The 19,890-nt window shown below is 50.2% G+C and overlaps 1 protein-coding gene across 1 annotated transcript; it reads right to left on the reverse strand.

Annotated features, from left to right (window-relative positions):
• Positions 1–1,768: 1,768 nt before the first annotated feature.
• CILP (cartilage intermediate layer protein) lies at positions 1,769–18,681 on the reverse strand. The gene is made up of 9 exons (XM_054450196.2): positions 18,529–18,681; positions 16,787–16,953; positions 14,774–14,866; positions 13,868–14,137; positions 12,291–12,470; positions 11,266–11,580; positions 10,361–10,469; positions 8,867–9,024; positions 1,769–6,087 (listed from the first exon to the last, which is right to left on the reverse strand). The coding sequence occupies exons 2-9, from the start codon at positions 16,845–16,847 to the stop codon at positions 3,758–3,760; spliced, it is 3,516 nt and encodes a 1,171-aa protein (XP_054306171.1). The 5' UTR covers positions 16,848–16,953; positions 18,529–18,681; the 3' UTR covers positions 1,769–3,757.
• Positions 18,682–19,890: the final 1,209 nt, after the last annotated feature.

Raw genomic sequence — 19,890 nt, forward strand, 5'->3', positions numbered from 1 at the left:
ACAAACAAACAAAAACAGAAATAAAGTCAGAGAGACAGTCTGAAAAACAGAGCATTGTAGGCCAGGTGCGGTGGCTCACGCCTGTAATCCCAGCACTTTGGGAGGCTGAGGCGGGAGGATCACCAGGTCAGGAGATCAAGACCATCCTGGCTAACACGGTGAAACCCCGCCTCTACTAAAAATACAAAAAAAAAAGTTAGCCGGGCGTGGTGGCGGGCACCTGTAGTCCCAGCTACTCCGGAGGTTGAGGCAGGAGAATGGCGTGGACCCGGGAGGTGGAGCTTGCAGTGAGCCGAGATCACACCACTGCATTCCAGCCTGGACAACAAAGCAAGACTCTGTCTCAAAAAGAAAAAAAAAAAAGAAAAACAGAGCATGTAACCCAAAATTGAATTAGAAATTGAGAGAGCCAAAGCCACCGAGCATGAGAGAAGACAAGATAACTGAAACCAGAGAGAGTGATTACCTGGATTCTGATGGCTCTGCAGTTGTTGGTTCCTGAGGTTACCTGGCACCCCTGTTACTTGTAATCAAAAGACTGCCAATGCACAGGTCCCACCTCTATTCTTTGGCTCTAGCCAACACCTTTACCTGAAACCCCATCTACCTCTAATTTTGCATAAGTCCTCTCAATCCTTCCAGACTCTGTTCTTGTCCCAACATCTTGGTGACATTTTTCTCTTATCACCCCAGCTGCTAGAACTCTTTGAACTTGAGAGAACATTGTTTGAAAAATCCCTTGTTTGTAAGCAGAAACAACCTGATCTGCCCATCTACCTGCTTGTTCCCCTCCTCCATGCCATATGGTACCCACCTTCATAGAATTCGCACTCAGTAACTGGGTGATCAGTAGGCTGAGACTGAAACGCTAGGGCTTTCCTGAGATGCGCATTTTGTCCATCCAGTGTGCAGTCTCCACAGGGGAACAACCGATGAATCAGCAGTGGTTTGATGAACTGAAAGCATCCTGGGAATGGTGCTATTAGCCTCACTGAAAATCATGAAAAGGGCTTTAGAAATCCTTCATTTATAGGTGAGTAAATTGAAGTCCAGGGGAAAGTTACGCAGCTGGCAAGGAGCACGTTTGATTTTGGAGGCAAGACTCTTAGGAATTAAGTATCATGAGTTCAACTCAAGAATGCTGGCTAGGCTGGGCAGCGGTTCACACCTGTAATCCCAGCACTTTGGGAGGCTGAGGTGGGTGGATCACCTGAGGTCAGGGGTTCAAGACCAGCCTGGCCAACATGGTGAAACCCCGTCTCTACTAAAAATACAAAAATTAGCTGGGCATGGAGGTGCGCACCTGTAATCCCAGCTACTCGGGAGGCTGAGGCAGGAGAATCGCTTGAACCCCGGGGGCAGAGGTTGCAGCGAGCCAAGATCGCACCACTGCACTCCAGCCTAGGCGAAAGAGTGAAACTGCGTCTCAAAAAAAAAAAAAAAAAAAAAAAGTGTTTCCTTGTCTGAAAGAGAGGTATCTGCCTGCAAGCCCCACCCAGCCTGCAGTCCCTGGTTTTGCACATCTGTTTCTGCTTGTGCCTCTTGTTCCTGACAGCCACACCATTAGCAGGCCACCTCCTAGCTATCATTCAGACCTCAAATTAGATGTCACCTTTTCTAAGAAGCCTTCTCTGACCACGACTTCCTCAAGGTCTGATGCCACAATATGTAGTATATTTTGTACTATCTCATAAAAGCTTGTCTACTTGCATACATGGTTTGGCACTCAATGTTTGGCGAGTGAAGGAAAAAGTCAGGCATCAGATGCTGTGTGCTGGAGTCCATTTATTCAGGCCCTCAACTGAGAACAGCAAGGAAAGTGCCCTAGAGTGGGGAACCAGTCAGCCCACCTTCCCCAGCACCCTCCACCCGTGAGTTTGAAGGGAACTGGTGGTCAGGTTGAAGCAGCAGGCACTCTGGCTCCTGAAGTGGATGGGGCGATGGTGCTGCAGATAGCTGTAGACTGACAACAGGGGCAGTCAAGCCTCCCCAAGCAGTCAGTGAGAGCTGCTTCCTGGGAGCAGTGAGACAGATGTGGAGTCTGGAAGCGGGTCAAGTTGCAATCACAAGGTCACTAGTCCTCACTCCTGCAGATGCTTGCTTTTTCTGTGGTTATTGTGATGTGCTCAGCTAGAGAAATTTCTAATTGATCACAAACCAAATTCCCAGGAGCCGGGCAGATGGTGATCCTAGAGTACAAATCCAGCCCAGGCCAGAGATGGGTAAAGGAGCTGCACTAGGCTGGTCAGGGCATCAGGGAAAGCTTTTTGTCCTGATTGTAAACAGTGTCCTCTCTTCTCCCAAACCCTTTGGCCTCTTGCCTGACAGATTCTGGAGGGGTTGGGATAGGGGCAGTGAGTGCATCCTATCCAACCCCACACCCCACTACCCTGACTGTAATGCCGCTAAGATTGCTCTGGCACCACCTACGGGCCTCTGATTTACTATTTTAAACCAAGTACCTTTTCCAAAACCAAAACTCTGCCCGTTTGGGCCAGTTGTTTTGCTCCAGGGACAGGGTCTGTAACACACAACAGAGATCTGGTGTCTGGAAAAGCTGAACATCTTTAGAAGAGCATAAAGAAAAAAGTAAAAGCCCATCATTTCTGAGTGAGGCCGGCCAGCCCAGCTGGAGAAGGCAACAGGCTGTGGGGGAAGCCAAAGGACCACTTGGCCAGCTTGTCAGACCCTGGGCCAAGCCATTGTATAAGCTCCAAAGTATTGGAAAGAAGGAAAGAAAAAAATCGGGACATGTTTTTAGTCTTGCTCAGGAGCCCAGAACATGCTCACAACTCCAGGAATCTGCTCTTTTCTGCAAACGGAAAATGTGATCCATGAGAACAAACTTGACTGCTGGAGTGTGTGCCTATGTTGCCCTGCCCTGTAACTTAGGGGGCCAGGACTTACACCACCTGTGACTGCTTTCCAGAGTCCCCTGTACTCCTCTGAGCAGCTGGCTCACTTTAATAGTTAAAAGACAGGACAGTGGCCTCAGAATCAAAATACAGAATATGCATTTATTGACATCTGTCCTGGGCTACACTGGGTTTCTAGCAAGAACAAAAGCAAATGCAAAGGGAAACGTACAAATACAATTAGCAACCTGGTGTAATTGTGGATACCAGGAGATGTTCTTTCCAGACTTGGTAGAGGAGCTATGATTACCCTATAGTTAATAGCTTAACTTTGAATGTGCACTAGAATTCCAAATTTACCAAAGAAATAAATAAGTTATTTACATTTCAAGTAAAAGTATTGTATTTTATTTCTTTATTTCACCACCATTTATATGTATGAACTATGATCAAGGCTTGCTTACGTCCTATGGAGCAAGGCCAAGAAATATGCTTTATATTGGTTATTTGATCTTCAGCATCAGATTATCACTATTGCAGAGGTAGGCAAAACCATGCAAAAAGAGGAAGTATATTTGCATTAATGGCATTAAATGAAGTACAGTTGAAGCTGCAGAGTTTTACCAGTGGCCAATTTCTTGTGTTTCATTTAAAGAACAGTTTCACAAAGGGGCTTTATTGTGCCATTTTGGGGACCACGTGCCAATCAGTATCATGGGACAAAGTAAGTAAAGGCATGAGAAACAAACAAGCAAATTGCACGAAAACAGATGTGCTTAAATTAACCAAGTGACAGTTTGTGCGTCAGTCTCACAATGGCTGTCACATGAAATGAGGGGAGAAGAGGGTGAAGTACCACAAAACTTAGTTGATCAGGGGCTGTTGAGCAACTCTAGGAAATCTCAGAGAGGCCACCACTCCACGCTGGCGCTGGCCACCCCGCTCGCTCGCTGCTGCCTCCTTGAGGGCACTCTTCCTTGGACAGTGCCTGCAGCAGGGGACTGGGCTGGGGTGCTTTGGAGGTACTGGAAGGCACTCTGGCGGCCTACTTGCCTCTCTACACAGTTGAAGGTGAGGGCTACTCCCACATTGCTCTTCATGATTCTGGAGGAGCCATCGGATGTGCCATCAAAGCACCGGCCGAGCGCAATCTCCTTGGCCGTGCGAGGGTCCTGGTCAGTGACAGTGTAGATACCATAGTTGTGGCCCAGTGGGTCCAAGGGTGCCAGCATGGTGTACTCACTGGTGTTGTTGTTGACTGCAAGTGGCAAGTGGTTGACCAGGTACTCATGCAGCATGGGGTTCACACTGGCTCGACGGCAGCTGCCCTGGGGGATGACCTTCACCAGGGTGCGGTCCACACGGTCCTGATCATAGAGCATCCCACTGCACTTGAACTCCAGACAGGCAGCTGAGACATTGGGCTGGTCCCTGTCCCGAGTGCTCCTCACATCTCGGATTCCATACAGCTTCCCCACTGTCCGCCGATGAGTGCCCCCCATGTTGCGGGATCGCACATTCACTTCCAGTGGCCCCACAATCTTCACCTTGATATAGCAGGCCCTGAATTCCATCGGCTTTGGCCACCATGCCAGATAGTCTTCAGTCCAGCTCATAGGGTCATATTCGTTGAAGGGGACTGTGTTGTAGTCATATCGATCCCCCTCAATCTGGTAGAACCGGAAGTGGGCTGCACTGGGCGGTGCCTCTTCACATGCCCGGAGGTTCTCAAAGGCATAGATGGGCCCATTGCTCTCCTCAGCTGAGTTGGGCCTTGGCTTGGCCATGCTAATCTGGAAAGCTGTCTTTTTAACCCGTGGATCCTCATGGTCCGTCCGACGGTAGTTGAGCTTGTTGAGATAGGGCTGAGGGACGCCAATTGCATTTGGGTTGAATTTAGGAGAAGACTCCACTGCTTGCAGTTCCTCCCCAGCCAGGCTTGCCAAGACATAGGCAGAGTAGGCATCAGGGGACTGGTCATCACAGAAGGCAGGCACACAGGCCCCATTGGGGCCTGTGATGACACTGTCAAAGCGGCCCCAGGCCCTAGGGTTGGACAAGAAGCCAGTTCTCGGCTCCAGGTTAATCACGGAGATCACAACCCCCTGGATCTGCTCACTAGGCAAGAACCTCTCACTCCGGTAGGCCCTCACCTTAACAAAGCACCGCCTGCTTTCAGGAACATCCAGGTTAAAGAGCCTCCTCTCACGAATCTCCATGTTGCCCACCAGGAAGGTTCTGTCTTCTCTTTTGTTCCTCTTTTGATTTTCAAATTTGAAATCAGCTTCCTCCTCCCACAGCCCTGTGTCTGGATTGAGTGACCAGAGTTTCACTGTGGATATGTGCTCTGGCATCTTGACCTGGGTCGAGTCGAGGTGGACCTTCACTTTGCCAGCATTAAGTGGCTCTGAGGTGACCTCATCTCTGAAGTCCACAGAGAACATGCCATACGTCCGAAGGGGGAAAGTGTCTCCTTCGTCATTGATGAAGTTCAGGTCACTCTGGGCAGCTGTGGCTGTGGAAATATTCCGGGGATCCAGGAAGGTCACACTGGCCTTCACTTTTCCTGTGTAGGGCTCCCCATTCTGCCTGTAGAAACTCCTGGATGGAATTTCCAGTTCAGCCATGGGGTCTTCACCAACCACTTCCCCCAGGGGGATGATGTTGGTCTCCATGGCTTCCAAAGTGATGGGCTCTTTCCGACGAAGCATCTTGATTTCATGGAACACGGCACTCCCCTTCCTGTTGAAAGGTAGCACTTTGGTGGTGTTGACGAACTTCTGCAGCCTGTCCACAAATGTGAGCACCAGCCTCTCAGTTTCCTGGGGGACATGGAGGGTGAAAGTGCCCTTGTAGCCAGTCATGCTTACACGGCTGTTCCCCATGTACACATGGCCAAAGCGCATGGGCTCCCCATTGTCAGCAGCACTGACACGGCCCCGCACGATGCTCCGAGTTTCCGTACACCGCTGGCAGCTGCACTCCTTGGCCACCTTGGTGGGTAGCGTGTAGCCACTGCACTGGATCTCCCTCTCCTCTGTCTTGGAGATGCCACAGCAGTTCTGCACAGCATCACGGCACCTGATCCCATTATCCTGCTGCCCTGCACAGGTCTTGACAGGGCAGTGTCCCACGTCATAGTAGAAGGAGTTGGTGGCATTCTGAAAGCAATCATGAGGCAGCCGGATAAGATAGCTCTCAGGAACTGGGTTGCAAGGAGTCTCATCAGGTGCTGTGCAGGGAAATGGTGTGGAAATTAAGATGTAAGTTTACATCCTACACAAAGAGTACCTCAACCTCACCTCTTTACAGTATTCTATGGTTTTCAAAGGACTTGTATATCCATGACTGTCATTCTCACAGAACTCTCTGAGGGAGATGGAACAGCTATTACTGATCCCATTTTATATACCGGGAAACAGAGTTGGTTGATGAGACCACTATAGTGGCAGTTTGTCTCAATGGAGGGGTCTCAAAAATTTATGAAGGTGTTTTGGGTTATCACCAAAATTGGGGATGCTACTGGCATATTGTGGGTAGAGGCCATTGATGTTCTATGTCCTGCAATGCCTGGCACTGCTCTGCATAAAGAATCTCTGTGTTCTGAACAACCTTCACATATCCCATCAGACCTTCATGTAGGTAGAAAACCTGTTTAAAGTGATCAGAGCTTTGGCCGGATGCAGTGGCTCACACCTGTTATCCCAACAATTTGGGAGGCCAAGGTGGGTGGGTTGCTTGAGCCTAGGAATTCGAGACCAGCCAGGGCAACATGATGAAACCCTGTCTCTACAAAAAATACAAAAATCAGCTGGGCGTGGTGGCACATGCCTGTAGTCCCAGCTACTTGGGAGGCTGAGGTGGGAGGATTGCTTGAGCCTGGAAGGTCAATGATGCAGTTAGCCGTGAGTGTGCCACTACCCTCCAGCCTGGGGGACAGAGCAAGACCTTGTCTAAAACAAATTAAAAGATCAGAGCCTAGTATCTTTTACATGTCTTTAACCATATACTGAATTTTTCAAGAATGCAACTACCATATAAATTGAGCTAAGATTATACTTTGTTTAGCTCAGAACAATACCAAGAATTGTTCCTCATCTCAGGAAAATCACGTTTCTACAACACCATTACCTAAGGACTGTGAATGCCAGAATGATACCTCTGTATCCATCAGCATTTGTAGTGGTCATGTTTATGGTGACCCCGGATTTAAGTGCAAGTGGTTAACTTCTTGGTTTGTCTTCTCATGTCAATGTGCCAAAACATTTAGATATGGGAATACACACTATTTTGTATTAAAATTTTAAAAATGTATCCTTTGTTTTATAGTTAGGACCATGCACATATACATTTGGAAATTATAGGCAGTTATCTGTAAATGTAACTTCAGAATAATAAAGTAGTATTAAAAATTACTGTAGCAAACAGGGAGCCTTGGTGTGATGGGTTGGGACCACTGCTGAGGGCTCCATATCTTTGCCAACGTCCAGGGTACTCTGTGTCTTGTCTGCCCTGAGGTCTGTTGCTCAACTTTTTAAGAGTCTGAAGTAGTCCAGGATCCTTCCAATACATTCTATCCTTCTCTGCGTTTTGTTTTGTTTAGGCCAATTACCAAGCTATCTTCCTTCCTACTCATTTTCCAAAGACAGGCCCCTGATTGGTCTTTGGCCTCTAATCTCTCCCCATCCAGTTCTCTTCTTGAAGCCAGCTCTAGATCACCCTTTCTTATAAAGCCCCCTCAGTTCCCACTTCTATATCTTTACCCATGCTGGCCCCTCAATCTGGAACACCCTCACCTCCACACACACAATCCCTGCCCATTCTTTAAGACCAGGGGTTCTAACCTTGGTTGCAAATTGGAATCACATGGGGAGGTTTTAAACTATGCATGCCCAGGCCACATCTCAGACCAATTAAGTCAGACTCTCTGGAGGTAAGACTGAAGCATCAGTATTTTTTAAAACCCAATCAGGTCATACCAATGGGCAGCCAAAGCTGAGAACCATTATTTAAGCCCCAGCTGGGAAGCTGCTCCCTCAAGTAGCCATCCATGGTCACTCCCACCTGGGGTATCTACTATCTGTTAGAGTCCACAGCCCCTTATCTCCTATTTTAGCTGCACTTTTCTTTTCTTCTTCTTTTTTTTGAGACAGTCTTGCTCTGTTTCCCAGGCTGGAGTGCAGTGGCGTGAACTCGGCTCACCGCAACCTCTGCCTCCTGGGTTCAAGCGATTCTACTACCTCAGCCTCCTGAGTAGCTGGGATTACAGGTGCACGCCACCATGCCTGGCTAATTTTTGTATTTTTAGTAGACACAGGGTTTCATCATGTTGTCCAGGCTGGTCTCGAACTCCAAACCTCAGGTGATCCATCCACCTTGGCCTCCCAAAGTGCTGGGATTACAGGTGTGAGCCGCCACACCCGGCCTTAGCTGCATTTTTCTATCTTGTTTATCTCTTATTTACATGCCTTCACCCCTCCTCAAATGATGGCTCCAAGGTGGTAGGATTCAGATCTGTACCATCGTTATGTCCTAGAGGTCCTGGCACTGTGCACAGTGCAGAAAAGCCTGAGCTTGGCCAGGCACGGTGGTTCATGCATGTAATCCCAGCACTTTGGGAGGACGAAAGGGGTGGATCACTGGAGGTCAGGAGTTCAAGACCAGCCTGGCCAACATGGCAAAACACCATCTCTACTAAAAATATAAAAATTAGCCAGACATGGTGGTGCACGCCTGTAATCCCAGCTATTCAGGAGGCTGAGGCAGGAGAATCACTTGAACCTGGGAGGCAGAGGTTGCAGTGAGCTGAGATGGTGCCACTGCACTCCAGCCTGGGTGACAGAGTGAGACTCCATCTCAAAAAAAAAAAAAAAAAAAAAAAAAAAAAAAAGAAAGAAAGAAAAGAAAAGAAAAAAGAAAAGCCTTAGCTTTTACTGTGTAGTTATGCACACTGGGGTGCTCAGCCAGCCCTGTTGCAGACCCAGGGGCCCCAGGGACCCAGACAGGCTTACCTATGACAATCAGCTGGGCAACCTTGGACTTCACAGCCCCGGCATCACTCTGGGCCTTGCAAAAGTACTCCCCAGCCTGGTGCTGCTGCAGTTTCCTCAGCACCAGCTTGCTCTCATGCTTGTAGAGGGAAGGATCCAGCAATGTGTCATTATGATACCTGCAAGGGATGGAGAGGTGGAACCTGAATGGGCAGTGGGAGGGCAGGTATTCCTAGAAAAGTGCCGGGAGCAAGCAGCCAAGGAGACAGATGATGAATGGGTTCCCACAAATGTCAATATCACCTTTGACTTGGCTCATCCAAGAGCACTAATTTGCCTGGGAAACAAGGAGCTTGGTTCTCAGTCCCAGCCCTACCACGTACCTGGCTGGGGATGCTTGGACAACCTCCCCCGCCCCATCTCACCAATCTGTGCTTCAGCTTTCTGGTCTATAAAATGTCAGCAATGACTTCTAGCTGACTTCACAGGATTGTTGGATGGGTCAAATAAGAGAGTGGCTATAAAATGTTTGTGAAGGATAAAGGACTCACAGCCATAAGGGATTCTGCCCTTGTTTGCATTTTTTTTTTTTTTTTTTTGAGATGGAGTCTTGCTCTGTCGCCTAGGCTAGAGTACAGCGGCATGCTCTTGACTCACTGCAACCTCCGCCTCCCAGGTTCAAGCGATTCTCCTGCCTTAGCCTCCCGAGTAGCTGGGATCACAGGCATGTGCCACCACTCCCAGCTAATTTTTGTATTTTTAGTAGATATGGGGTTTCACCATGTTGGCCAGGCTGGTCTCGAACTCCTGACCTCAAGTGACCCACCCTCCTCGGCCTCCCAAAGTGCTGGAATTACAGGCATGAGCCACCGTGCCTGGCCCCTTGTTTGCTTTTATTAGGAAAAGCAGGACCTAGGAACTTTGTTCTGTGTCCTGATGATAGACAAGTCTGGACCCCAAGACCAGAGATGCTCTAGGGGACCACAGCTTTTTTTTTTTTTTTTTTTGAGACAAGGTCACACACTGTCACTCAGGCCGGAGTGCAGTGGCGTGATCACAGCTCACTGCAACCTCTGCCTCCTGGACTCAAGAGATCCTCCTATCTCATCCTCCCGAGTAGCTGGTACTAGAAACACAAGCCTGCACACCTGGCTAATTTTTTACATCTTTTATAGAGACAGGGCTTTACTATGTTGTCCAGGCTGGTCTCGAGCTCCTGGGCTCAAGCAATCCACCTGCCACAGCCTCCCGAAGTGCTGGGATTACAGGCGTGAGCCACTGTGCCCGGCCAAAGGGTTCCCCCAGCTTTGAGGGTACAATGAGAGAGCTCGCTGGTTGTCTGGCTTCCAACCCCATGGCTCCCATTTGTAAGTCCCAACATCCGGGCTCTGTACCACTGCCTTACTTGTAACTTTATTCTGTTGGTTATTGTTCTTATTAATAAGTCCACACCCAATGCAAGAAGCTCTGGTTTCCAGGAGGAGAATTGGGCAGGGTAGCTAGCAGAATACGCACCAAAAATACTTATCCGGACTGGGCTTCCCTGTGGCCTTACAGCAGAGGGACACGCTCTGCCCAGCTCTCCGTGCTTTTGTCTCAGGGTTCATCACCATGTATGGAGTCTCTGGGACAGAAGATGAGAAATAGCATTTTGGGTTTGTGTGTGTGTGTGACAGGTTCTACAGAGCCTTGCTCCCTCAGGGTCTTTGATGGTGTGAAAATTGCAAGGCTTCACCCCTACCCCCAGCCCATCTCCATTGGTCCTAAGGGAATTGGTTCAGAGTGGAGTCTATCCTTCCACACCCCCCATCCTGGGACCTCTCCCATGACCTGTCAAGCAGCATCTGGGTGGGTCAGTGGTGAAACAAGGGGAACTTGTGTCAGCCAAGATTCCTAGGCATTACCGTTGGGACAGAACTGACTGTTTTAAATAGTGCAATATTCATGTTCTGCTGCCCCTGGCAGAATTTTCTGGCCATCCCGCACCATTTCTGAACTTCCCAAGCCTTTCTCTCTGTGACCTGCAAACCGCACACTATATTGTATTGACTGTTAGATAAGGTGGCCAGGGAAGACCTCATACATTTGAGGGAGCAAGCCATGCCAATATCTATGGGAAGAACATTCTAAACAGAATACATGCAGCAAGCACAAAGGCCCTGAGGCAGGAATGTGCCTGTGTGTTTGAGGAACAGATAGGAGCCCATTGCAGTTGGAGTAGAGTGATTTGGTGTGGAGCGAGTAACAGGAGAGGACAGCAGAGAAGAAATGGAGGGCCAGATAATATAGGGCCATGCCGGCCATGGTAAGGATTCGGAGTTTTACTCCAAGTTAGCTGGGAAGCCAGCTTTTAGCACTATAATCCCTTTATTTGAAAATCTGGACCTTCTCACCAGCCCCACCCCAGAGAATTTAGTTACCTGCCCTCACAAACTCTGCCTTGATGGTGGCTGCCTTCAGGCTAGTCTTGGGCATTGTGAGTACAATGGGGGCAAACTTGACCTTTGTGATCTTCAGGATGCTTTTGCCATCAGGGCACAAGCCAGGGATTCGGAATCTTCCATCACTGTCTGTCTGGGTCAGCAGCTTCGGCGTCTTGGTCAGCAGGTAGACGGTGGCCCCTGAGGCTGGGGCACCTCCGGGAAGGGAGACAGCCCCATGAAGGATGAAGTCCTGGCACATGCAGGCATCACAGTCAGCATTTACCTGGCCCATCGGGCAGGTCAGGTCACAGGCTGTGGGACAAGGGGCCATATCAGCGGGGAGTCTATGGATTCTGGAATTCCTTCAGCCACATCACAGATCACTTCCTCTCCTCCTTGGCCTTTGCTACCCTCCCTTATCAGCCTGCATGACTAACTCCTACTCATCCTTTACAACTTAGCCCAAGGCCAGGCGTGGTGGCTCACACCTGTAATCCCAGGACTTTGGGAGGCCAAGGTGGGTGGATCACCTGAGGTCAGGAGTTTGAGACCAGCCTGGCCAACATGGTGAAACCTCATCTGTACAAAAAATACAAAAATTAGCTGGGCATGGTGACATGCACCTGTAATCCCAACTACTAGGGAGGCTGAGATAGCAGAATTGCTTAAACCCAGGAGGCGGAGGCTGGAGTAAGCCAAGATTGCGCCATTGCACTCCAGCCTGGGCAATGGAGCAAGACTCTGTTTCAGAACAACAACAACAACAACAACAAAAACTTAGCCCAAAACAGCTCCTCTAGGAAGCTCTCCTGGATTCCCCCAGGCTATGATAATTGACCCTGCCCTGTGTTCCTATATTATCCTGTATATCTCTCATTAGGGCACATAATAGATGCTCAGTTAATACATGGTGAGTAAGTAAATGAAGGAATCCATCCGTCTCAAACTGACCCTCTAGCTCCCTCCTCATTCTTCAGCCTCACCCACCACACCCTGCCCAATGACAGGAGGGAGGGTGGTACCTGTACAGTCCTGGCCCATGCAGTGCTGACCCTCTTCAGTGGCCTCACTGCACAGCGACACCATCTCTGCCAAGCAAGTGCGTGTGCGAGTCTGGACCCCAGTCTGACCACAGGCAGCTGAGCACTTGCTCCAGGGAGACCATGGACTCCAGATGCGCTCCGTGTCTCGGCGCAGGGATCCTGCAAAGTGAGATCAGCAGACGGTCTGATTTCCCTCGAGGGGACTCTGTCAGGAAATCTGACCCTGAGGCTGTTTCTTCTCTGGTAAAGACAAGGTTTCCATTTATGTTGTAGATGTCACTGATATTTATATTTACTGCAATGATTTTTCCGACAGATGGAAGTCAAAATTCTTGGGGAAGTAAGGTCTCTAATTTGCACAGAGGCACCATATGGGCTAGGGGTGGCCCTGAGCGGTGCTTGTTGGCCAAGCACTGGGACTTTGACAGGCTGTCCTAAGATGTGCAGGGATAGCACCATCTTTCTTCTTCACCAGTGTGGAAACAGCCACATGCTCCTATGGAAGGACTCCCTGGGAAGTCAGGGTCCTCTGGGAAGTCGGGGCCTAGAACATGCAATGACTTGGACAAGAAGCCCCTTTCTGCCCACCTTCCTCACCTCTGGCCTGAGGCCTGTGTACAAGAATGGGGCCTTCACACCTTGCTCAGATCAGCCTGAGCTCCCACCCCAGATGACCACCCAGCCTGAGCTCCCACCCCAGATGACCACCCAGCCTGAGCTCCCACCCCAGATGACCACCCAGCCTGAGCTCCCACCCCAGATGACCACCCAGCCTGAGCTCCCACCCCAGATGACCACCACTGGCATCTGGGCCTGGGGGATCTTGTGGAACCCTAAGGGAGAAGATCCCCATCCAAGAAGGGAGCAGGCCTGCTCCCCCTAACATCTGTATTATCCCTGGTGGGAGGGGATATAAATGCATAGACTCTGCAAACACGGACATGGTTCAAACCCCAGCTCTGCCTTATCAGCTATGGAATTGTGAGAAGTTACCTAGCTTCTCTGAACCTCGTGTAACTTGTCAAGATGGAGATCTCTCAAAAGTCAGTTGCAAAGGTTGAATAATGTGGATAACTAGCACAGTATCTGGCACATAGGAACAAGAATAGAAACTAACACTCAGTGAGCATTTACCTGGGTTAAGCTTCTGCATTCATATCATTTAATCCTCATTAAAAACCCCTATGAAGACTTACTATTACCCAGGTGTCACGTATGAGAAACCTGAGACTAAGAGAATTTCAGAAAATTTGTCTAGGGGACACGTCATATTGCAGGCTCAGAATTCAAACCCAAGCAGCCCCACTTCAGAGCCTGTGGTCTTCACCATGGTACCACTCAAACACAACAAACTAGGTTGAATAGAGAGTACCCATAAACACTAAACACTATTGGAAAGTTCTGGCACTAATGACACTACTTGGTTATTATTAGAGAGTCCAAGCATATGCATGTGTGTGATGCTGAGAGTTCTGGTGGCCAGAGGCAGGTTCTCCCTCTCCCTGAGTAGAGGCTAGTGGGAAGTAGCGGGTGGGGATGGGGGCGTTCTGGCTTACCTGGTGGGCAGAGGAAGCGTACGGTGTAATTAGAGCAGTTCTGGCCAGGCCGCTGCTCCCTGTTGAGGCACCAGAAACCCTCACGGGGACTACCATGGACCACCTGGCCAGTGCTGCCCGCAGGTGTCCAGTCAGTGGTCCGAGCCTCTAGCCGCAGGGGACGGGCACATACACGGTCCCCATAGTAGAAGCGAATGGCATCCAGCCGCTCATAGTCGCCCTTCCCGCCTGGGTAGTCGATGTTGAACCACGTTGTCCACTCACCAGGGCCTGAGAGACACAGCCAAATTGCGGAGGAGCTGTGATCCTGGTGTGCTCCAGTTCTTTCCCTCTCACCCACCCCCTTCCCTCTCACCCACCCCCAGCTGGCCTCAGGCCCTGTCACATTTGTCTCTCCAGTACCTCTCCAATCCCCTCTTACACCTGCCACTGCTGAGGCCTCCATTCAAGCTCTCATCAGCCTGGCTGAACCATGTCAGTCACTTTCTACATCAAGGCTCCTCCTCAATGCCATTCACACCCATCCCTGACCCTGCAGTCAGGGTGAGCTTTCTTCATGTGGCTCGGGCCACATCACCTCCAGCTTTAAGATCCTCTAACTAGGCATTCAGGGTGCTGGTGAGCTGTCCCCAGCCATCTCTCCATACTCATCTCCCCACTCCCTTCCCACCAGCCTGTGCTCTGGCCCCAGCAAGCTCCACAGCATTCCTGAAAGGTATCAGGCAGATTCCTGATTCTGAGCTGTCTTATATACTAAGTTCCTTGGCTGGACAGAGATGGAGGCCAAATGCTTGTAAAAGTGGGTTTCCATGGAACCCTGACATCATGCCCTGGCTTCAGAGGTCCACTTAGGAAGCTCGTTAAAGACTGCCCCTCCAGCCCCTCCCTGCTTCAGCCACAACTCACTCTCCAGGGTGTCGGCAGGCTTGGCAAAGATGCTGGGGTTCCTCTTCTCAGGCTGGACTCTTCTTACTGACTGGGTGAGCATTGTCTGTCTCCCTGAGGGCCAGGAGGAGAAGCCAAGTGAGAGGCCAGGACTGGAAGTTACAGCATTCCTCAAGATGCAGGGAAACAGTGTGAGGTGGTGGATGGAGCATGAGCACCAGGCATGGGTTCAAACCCCACTCTGCTACTTATTGCTGTGCAATCTCAGAAAAGCTTTACTCCTCTGAGCCTGTTTCCCAATAAAATAGGAATGCACTAATAATTGCTGCATCCTAGGGTCCTGGTGCATTATTCAGGTGATAATGAATGTAAAGAGACCTGGCTTGTAGTGCACACTCAATGAATGGTAGCTCCCTTTTCACTCTTGTTCTAGAAATGGATTATCAGATGCTCCTGAGCAGCCAGTGGCCAGGGACTCTTGCTTTGGTGTCTGCACCTAACCTTCTTGGCAAAATGGAGCTTTGTTTTCCTCATGTGTAAAATGGAGATATTAATTCCCACCTTGCAGAGTGATTCATTTGGCATGAGGATTCCATAAGATAGAACGTAAAAGCCTCTGAAGTATATGCAGATTGACAGTGTGGGCTCCTGAGACTCTGCCAGTTTCTAACTGTGTGACTTTGGGCAAGTTACTTAACCCACCTGACCCCATGTTCTCTCATCATAAAATAAGGATAATAATAGTTCCTGCCTTAGAGGATTGTGGGGATTAAATAAGCTCATTCATAAAATCCACTTAGAACACCTAGCACATAATGCATTCCGAATAAGTGCTAGCAACTTCTTTTAGCTCAACGCCACAATAGATGGCCATTTACTTTCCCTTGGGGTTCCACTCTCCCATAAAAGACTCCTATGGCCTAATTGGGGCAGTGGTCCTCAATTTTCCATACGAGGCTGGCAGGGACTGCCTGAGGATGGGTACAGGGTCCTCGGGCCACAAGCAGTTCCAGTTGTACCCTACCTGAGGCTGGGTTGGAGTCTCCAGAATGGGAAGGAGAATGCAGAGCAGAGGACTGCAGAAGCTTTGACAGGCAATTAACGCTTACTCCAGGAGCCAAATCAGAATTCTCTATGCTGCTTAATTGGGGTGATAGGAGCTCTTTTAATCAACCTAATCTGATTTCCCCTCAGATGGTTGAATGTTAATCATCTTCACAAGCAGCAGCTGTCAGGGTGGAAAGAGCAAGGCAGGAGGCAGGCACACACAGGGGTTGGCTCCAGACTGAGACAGCCTTTGTTCCTGTATTTGTAGCCACAAATCCTGCAAGGCATACAACTTTAAAGGAGGGTTTTGAGCTTTTTTTTTTTTTTTTTTTTTTGCTTTACCTGAGTATGTGCTTAGAAATCAGGAGAGGAAGGGGAGGAGGTGGGAGAGACTGTGCAGGGGAGGGCTGACGCTTAGATGCCTTGGGAAGTCTTCTGTTCCACCAGACAAATTCTTTCTACCAGTTCCTTCCAGAGCTCAGTATCACCAGAGGATGCAGTCAGAGGGCAAGGAGACCAGAAGGGGTTCTGGTGTGTCTGTGAAATTCGGCTGCAGGGTCTAAATGAAATTGAGCTTTGGGCCAAAAGAATTTTCATAAAACTAAAAACAGACCAAACCCCAAACCTGCTTCTGAGATCTCACTGATGCCCTGTGATTCCCTATTACTTTGGCTGCCAGGAAGCTCGGAGCTCAATTTAGTACTCGGGGGCTAAAAATAACCCTCTCATCTTTTTTTCCTCCCTCTGAATGACTGCTCATCCCTCTTCTCATATAAAAGTTCTGTTTTGTGAGTTTTAATAATGGGAACAATCTCAAGTTTTGGAGAAAAACAAACAGGGTATAAATTATGAATAAATCCATAAAGTGGCCCCAGGTCTTAAGGCCTTGCTGTGTCTTAAGGCAGACGCATAGTTCAGTCCCAGACCAGACACGACCTCACTGTGGCAAGTGGAAGATTTGGGAGCCAGCGGATACTTAGCCTATACCCAACACAGATGTGACTTCCAGGACCAGGAAGGAGAACACGCAGGCCTTGGTCCCCACCATCTTTCCCCCAAGCCCGTGGGAACGTGGCAAGAGGTAGGTGAGGGTGCTTCACAGAGTCACTGACTCTGGAATGCGGTCCCCTGGGAAGTTTCTCAGATCCAGTGACCTGTAAAGAAACAAAGCTTGTCAGGTTTCATATTTCTGAATCACCGCTTATGGCTCAAGCAGAAATATTTCTTGACCTGTCAAGGAGGGAAAGGTGGACAGAATGATACGAGAGTGACATCTGCCTGAGTTAGTTGTGAAACCAGGTAGCTTGGGAGGTGCAGAGGCTCAGAATCTGAGTTCAAATGAGGCAGACTAGATTCCATCCCTGGGGGTAGGCTCCAGGGCCCCACATGGAGATGGGGCACAAGGACGAGCCGGGGCGAAGAGGTTCCTTGCCAATGAGGAGAGTCCAGGGCTCACCCCCAGCAGCCTCTTGGTGACTCATTAGTCACTTCTAAGACCCAGGCCTGAGGGGCATTTGTTTTGCCATCCTTTGATGGAGGTCACACTCTCGCACGGGCGGGTACATATTAAGGCCATGAAGACTTGGCTCCGACTCCAGTGGCCTCTCATAAGGCAGGCTGGCTGGAGGGTGCAGATGCCTCGGACATACCACCTCCATGAACACATTACCAGATGTGCACGGGCTGCAGCTGGAACACATTTCTGGCCTTTTTGTTTGGGGCCTGACTGGGAGTTACACAGCCAGGAGCCAGCTGACGGAAAGCAGAGGGGATGCGTTGTGAGAGGCCAGGGCTCCCCAGTAACTGCTGAGCGTGGGTGAGGAACTGCAAGGGTCAGGAGAGGAAAGCAGGCCTGGGACAAGGGCAAGGAACCATGTGGTGTGCGTGGCCCAGGCCACAGCTGAGCAGAACATTTTTATGTCTCCCCAGAGCTCTGGCCAACCCAGAATCTGACTCGTTTCTGGGGATTCAAAAGTGGTTCCCTTCAACATCGTAAGTCCAGGGTGTGGTAGGAAAGGGAAGAGTCCTCCTCTCTAAAAAATACACATATCTGAAAACACTTGGATATTCCAGGGAAAGAACAAACCAGTCCCATGCTGCAGACCTTCTAGCTCTAAAAACACTAGCTCCACCACTACCTGTTTCTCGGATGAGGGAGCAGAGTCACCAGGACGTCCCAAAGGCCTCCACATTGTGTGTATCACTCTGGGCTCCAAGCAGGGAGCTGAGCAGTCTGCTGGCCTGCACCACATTCAGCCTGAGACTGAGCCAGCTCCAGGGATGTCTGGAGGCTGAGGTGGCCTGAGACACCTTGTGGAAAAACCATTTCCCATCTGGCAGCCCACAGAGGTTTCTCAGCATCCCCGCTGTTTCCTCAGCATATGCCCTGATGGTTAGGCTCGCCATCCCACGCTCCTCAGAACACTTGGACAGAGCAGACTGGCTGACCGCAGGGAACAAAGCAGGGCACCCAGAGGTATGGAAACCCTAAGTGGGACCATCTGGGGGTTCCTGTCCTCATGTGGGGGAGGGAGAGGACTTTGGGCCAATGGGGGAAAGCAGATTCCCAAAGCAGAAAGGGAGTCTTCTCTGTGGGAGATGAAGGATCAGGCAGCAAAATGTGGGGGGAGGTGGGGAGAAGGGAATGGGGTAGTCAGGGGAGGGCAGGAGCAGTTGAGTCCAGCAGTGGGGTGCAGGGATGGGGTGAGGGGAATAGGAGTGGAGCTCACCGTGTCTTGAGCAGGACTCCTCAGCTGGGGGTCCAAGCCTTCGCCTCTCCAGCAGTCCAGTGCCGGCTTTATATAGCACAGCTGGTGTCTCAGCCTGTGGCAGCCAGCCAGGGGAAGCAGCAGCGAAACCAGATCTGAGCATGAGCCTCCCTCTCCCCTCCCCATGTCCCCTTGTGGCTCACAGAGGCCAGGATTTGATGTCCAGATCCTAAGGAGGAGACACCGCAGGACCTGGTGATGGGCCAGGTGGGCAGCGGCCTGGGGCATCACAGTCCAGAGCAGAGAGAGGGGTCAGGAGGTTGGCTGGGCACTAGCAACAGCCCTGGGAAGGGGCCACGGGGAATTCTATATCTGGGCAGCATTTCATGGCCCAGGGGATGGTGTGCTCTTGCCTAAGCCTAGCTTGCTGATGCCCCACATCCCCCTGGCCCTGGCTCGCCCACACAGAGAAAAGACTTTGCTGGTCTTAGCACATACTCCGCTCTTAGGCACACAGGCCACCTTGGCCTCTCAGCTGGGTGTGTCTGGTCTGAGTTGGGCAACTACTCAGCTTCTCTGGCTTCTGAGGGAACACTCAGGGAACCTCAGAAGGGATGAGGGACAAAAGAATTGTGGGGCATAGGTTGTCAGCTGGTGAGAACAGTTCTTCCTTTCTCCACCCCCCCCCGACTTCCATCTGAGTGCCTGCTGGTGCCCACTGAGACCCCAGAGCTCCAGTATGTGGACTCTTCTGAGACCCTGATGCTCATATATGTGCATGCGTGTGAGTACGTGTCTGCCTTCAGGTATATGCATCCACCAGCATGTGAACAGCCAGTCTTACCCATAGGGGGCGTATGCAGCTGCATGTGCTTTGGGGCTTCACACCCCTACTCCCGGCCCCTGGCCCCAGCATGAGGTTATCTGTTTGCACACACACTGGTTCTCTAATTTTAGCATGTGTTAGAATCACCTGGAGGGCGGTTAATGCAGATCTCTGAACCCCACACCCAGAGTTTCTGATTCAGTGGGGCCTGAGACTTTGCATTTCTAACAAGTTCCCAGATGATATTGATGCTGTTGGTTCATGGATCACATTTTGAGATTGACTGGTCACAGTGATAGAGCCCCAGTTGAAGGAAGAAGATGAAGAGCGAGTGTACTAAGGCCCACAGTGGGAGCTTCCCAGGTCCTGCCCCATGTAGCAGGCTCATCTAGCCTGGGCTGGGCTTCCTGCCTCATGCCGGCAACTGGAGATGTAGGCCTGGTCCTGTGGCCATCCACGCCAGGTCAGCTCACTCTCTCCACATACCTTTACCGAGCTCTTATTCCCAGGCTCTAGACTGCGCACTGGGAAAGCACAAGAAAAGAGATGTATCCTTG

The sequence above is a fragment of the Pongo pygmaeus genome, chromosome 16 (assembly GCF_028885625.2).
Source record: "Pongo pygmaeus isolate AG05252 chromosome 16, NHGRI_mPonPyg2-v2.0_pri, whole genome shotgun sequence".
NCBI classification, from domain to species: Eukaryota; Metazoa; Chordata; class Mammalia; order Primates; family Hominidae; genus Pongo; species Pongo pygmaeus.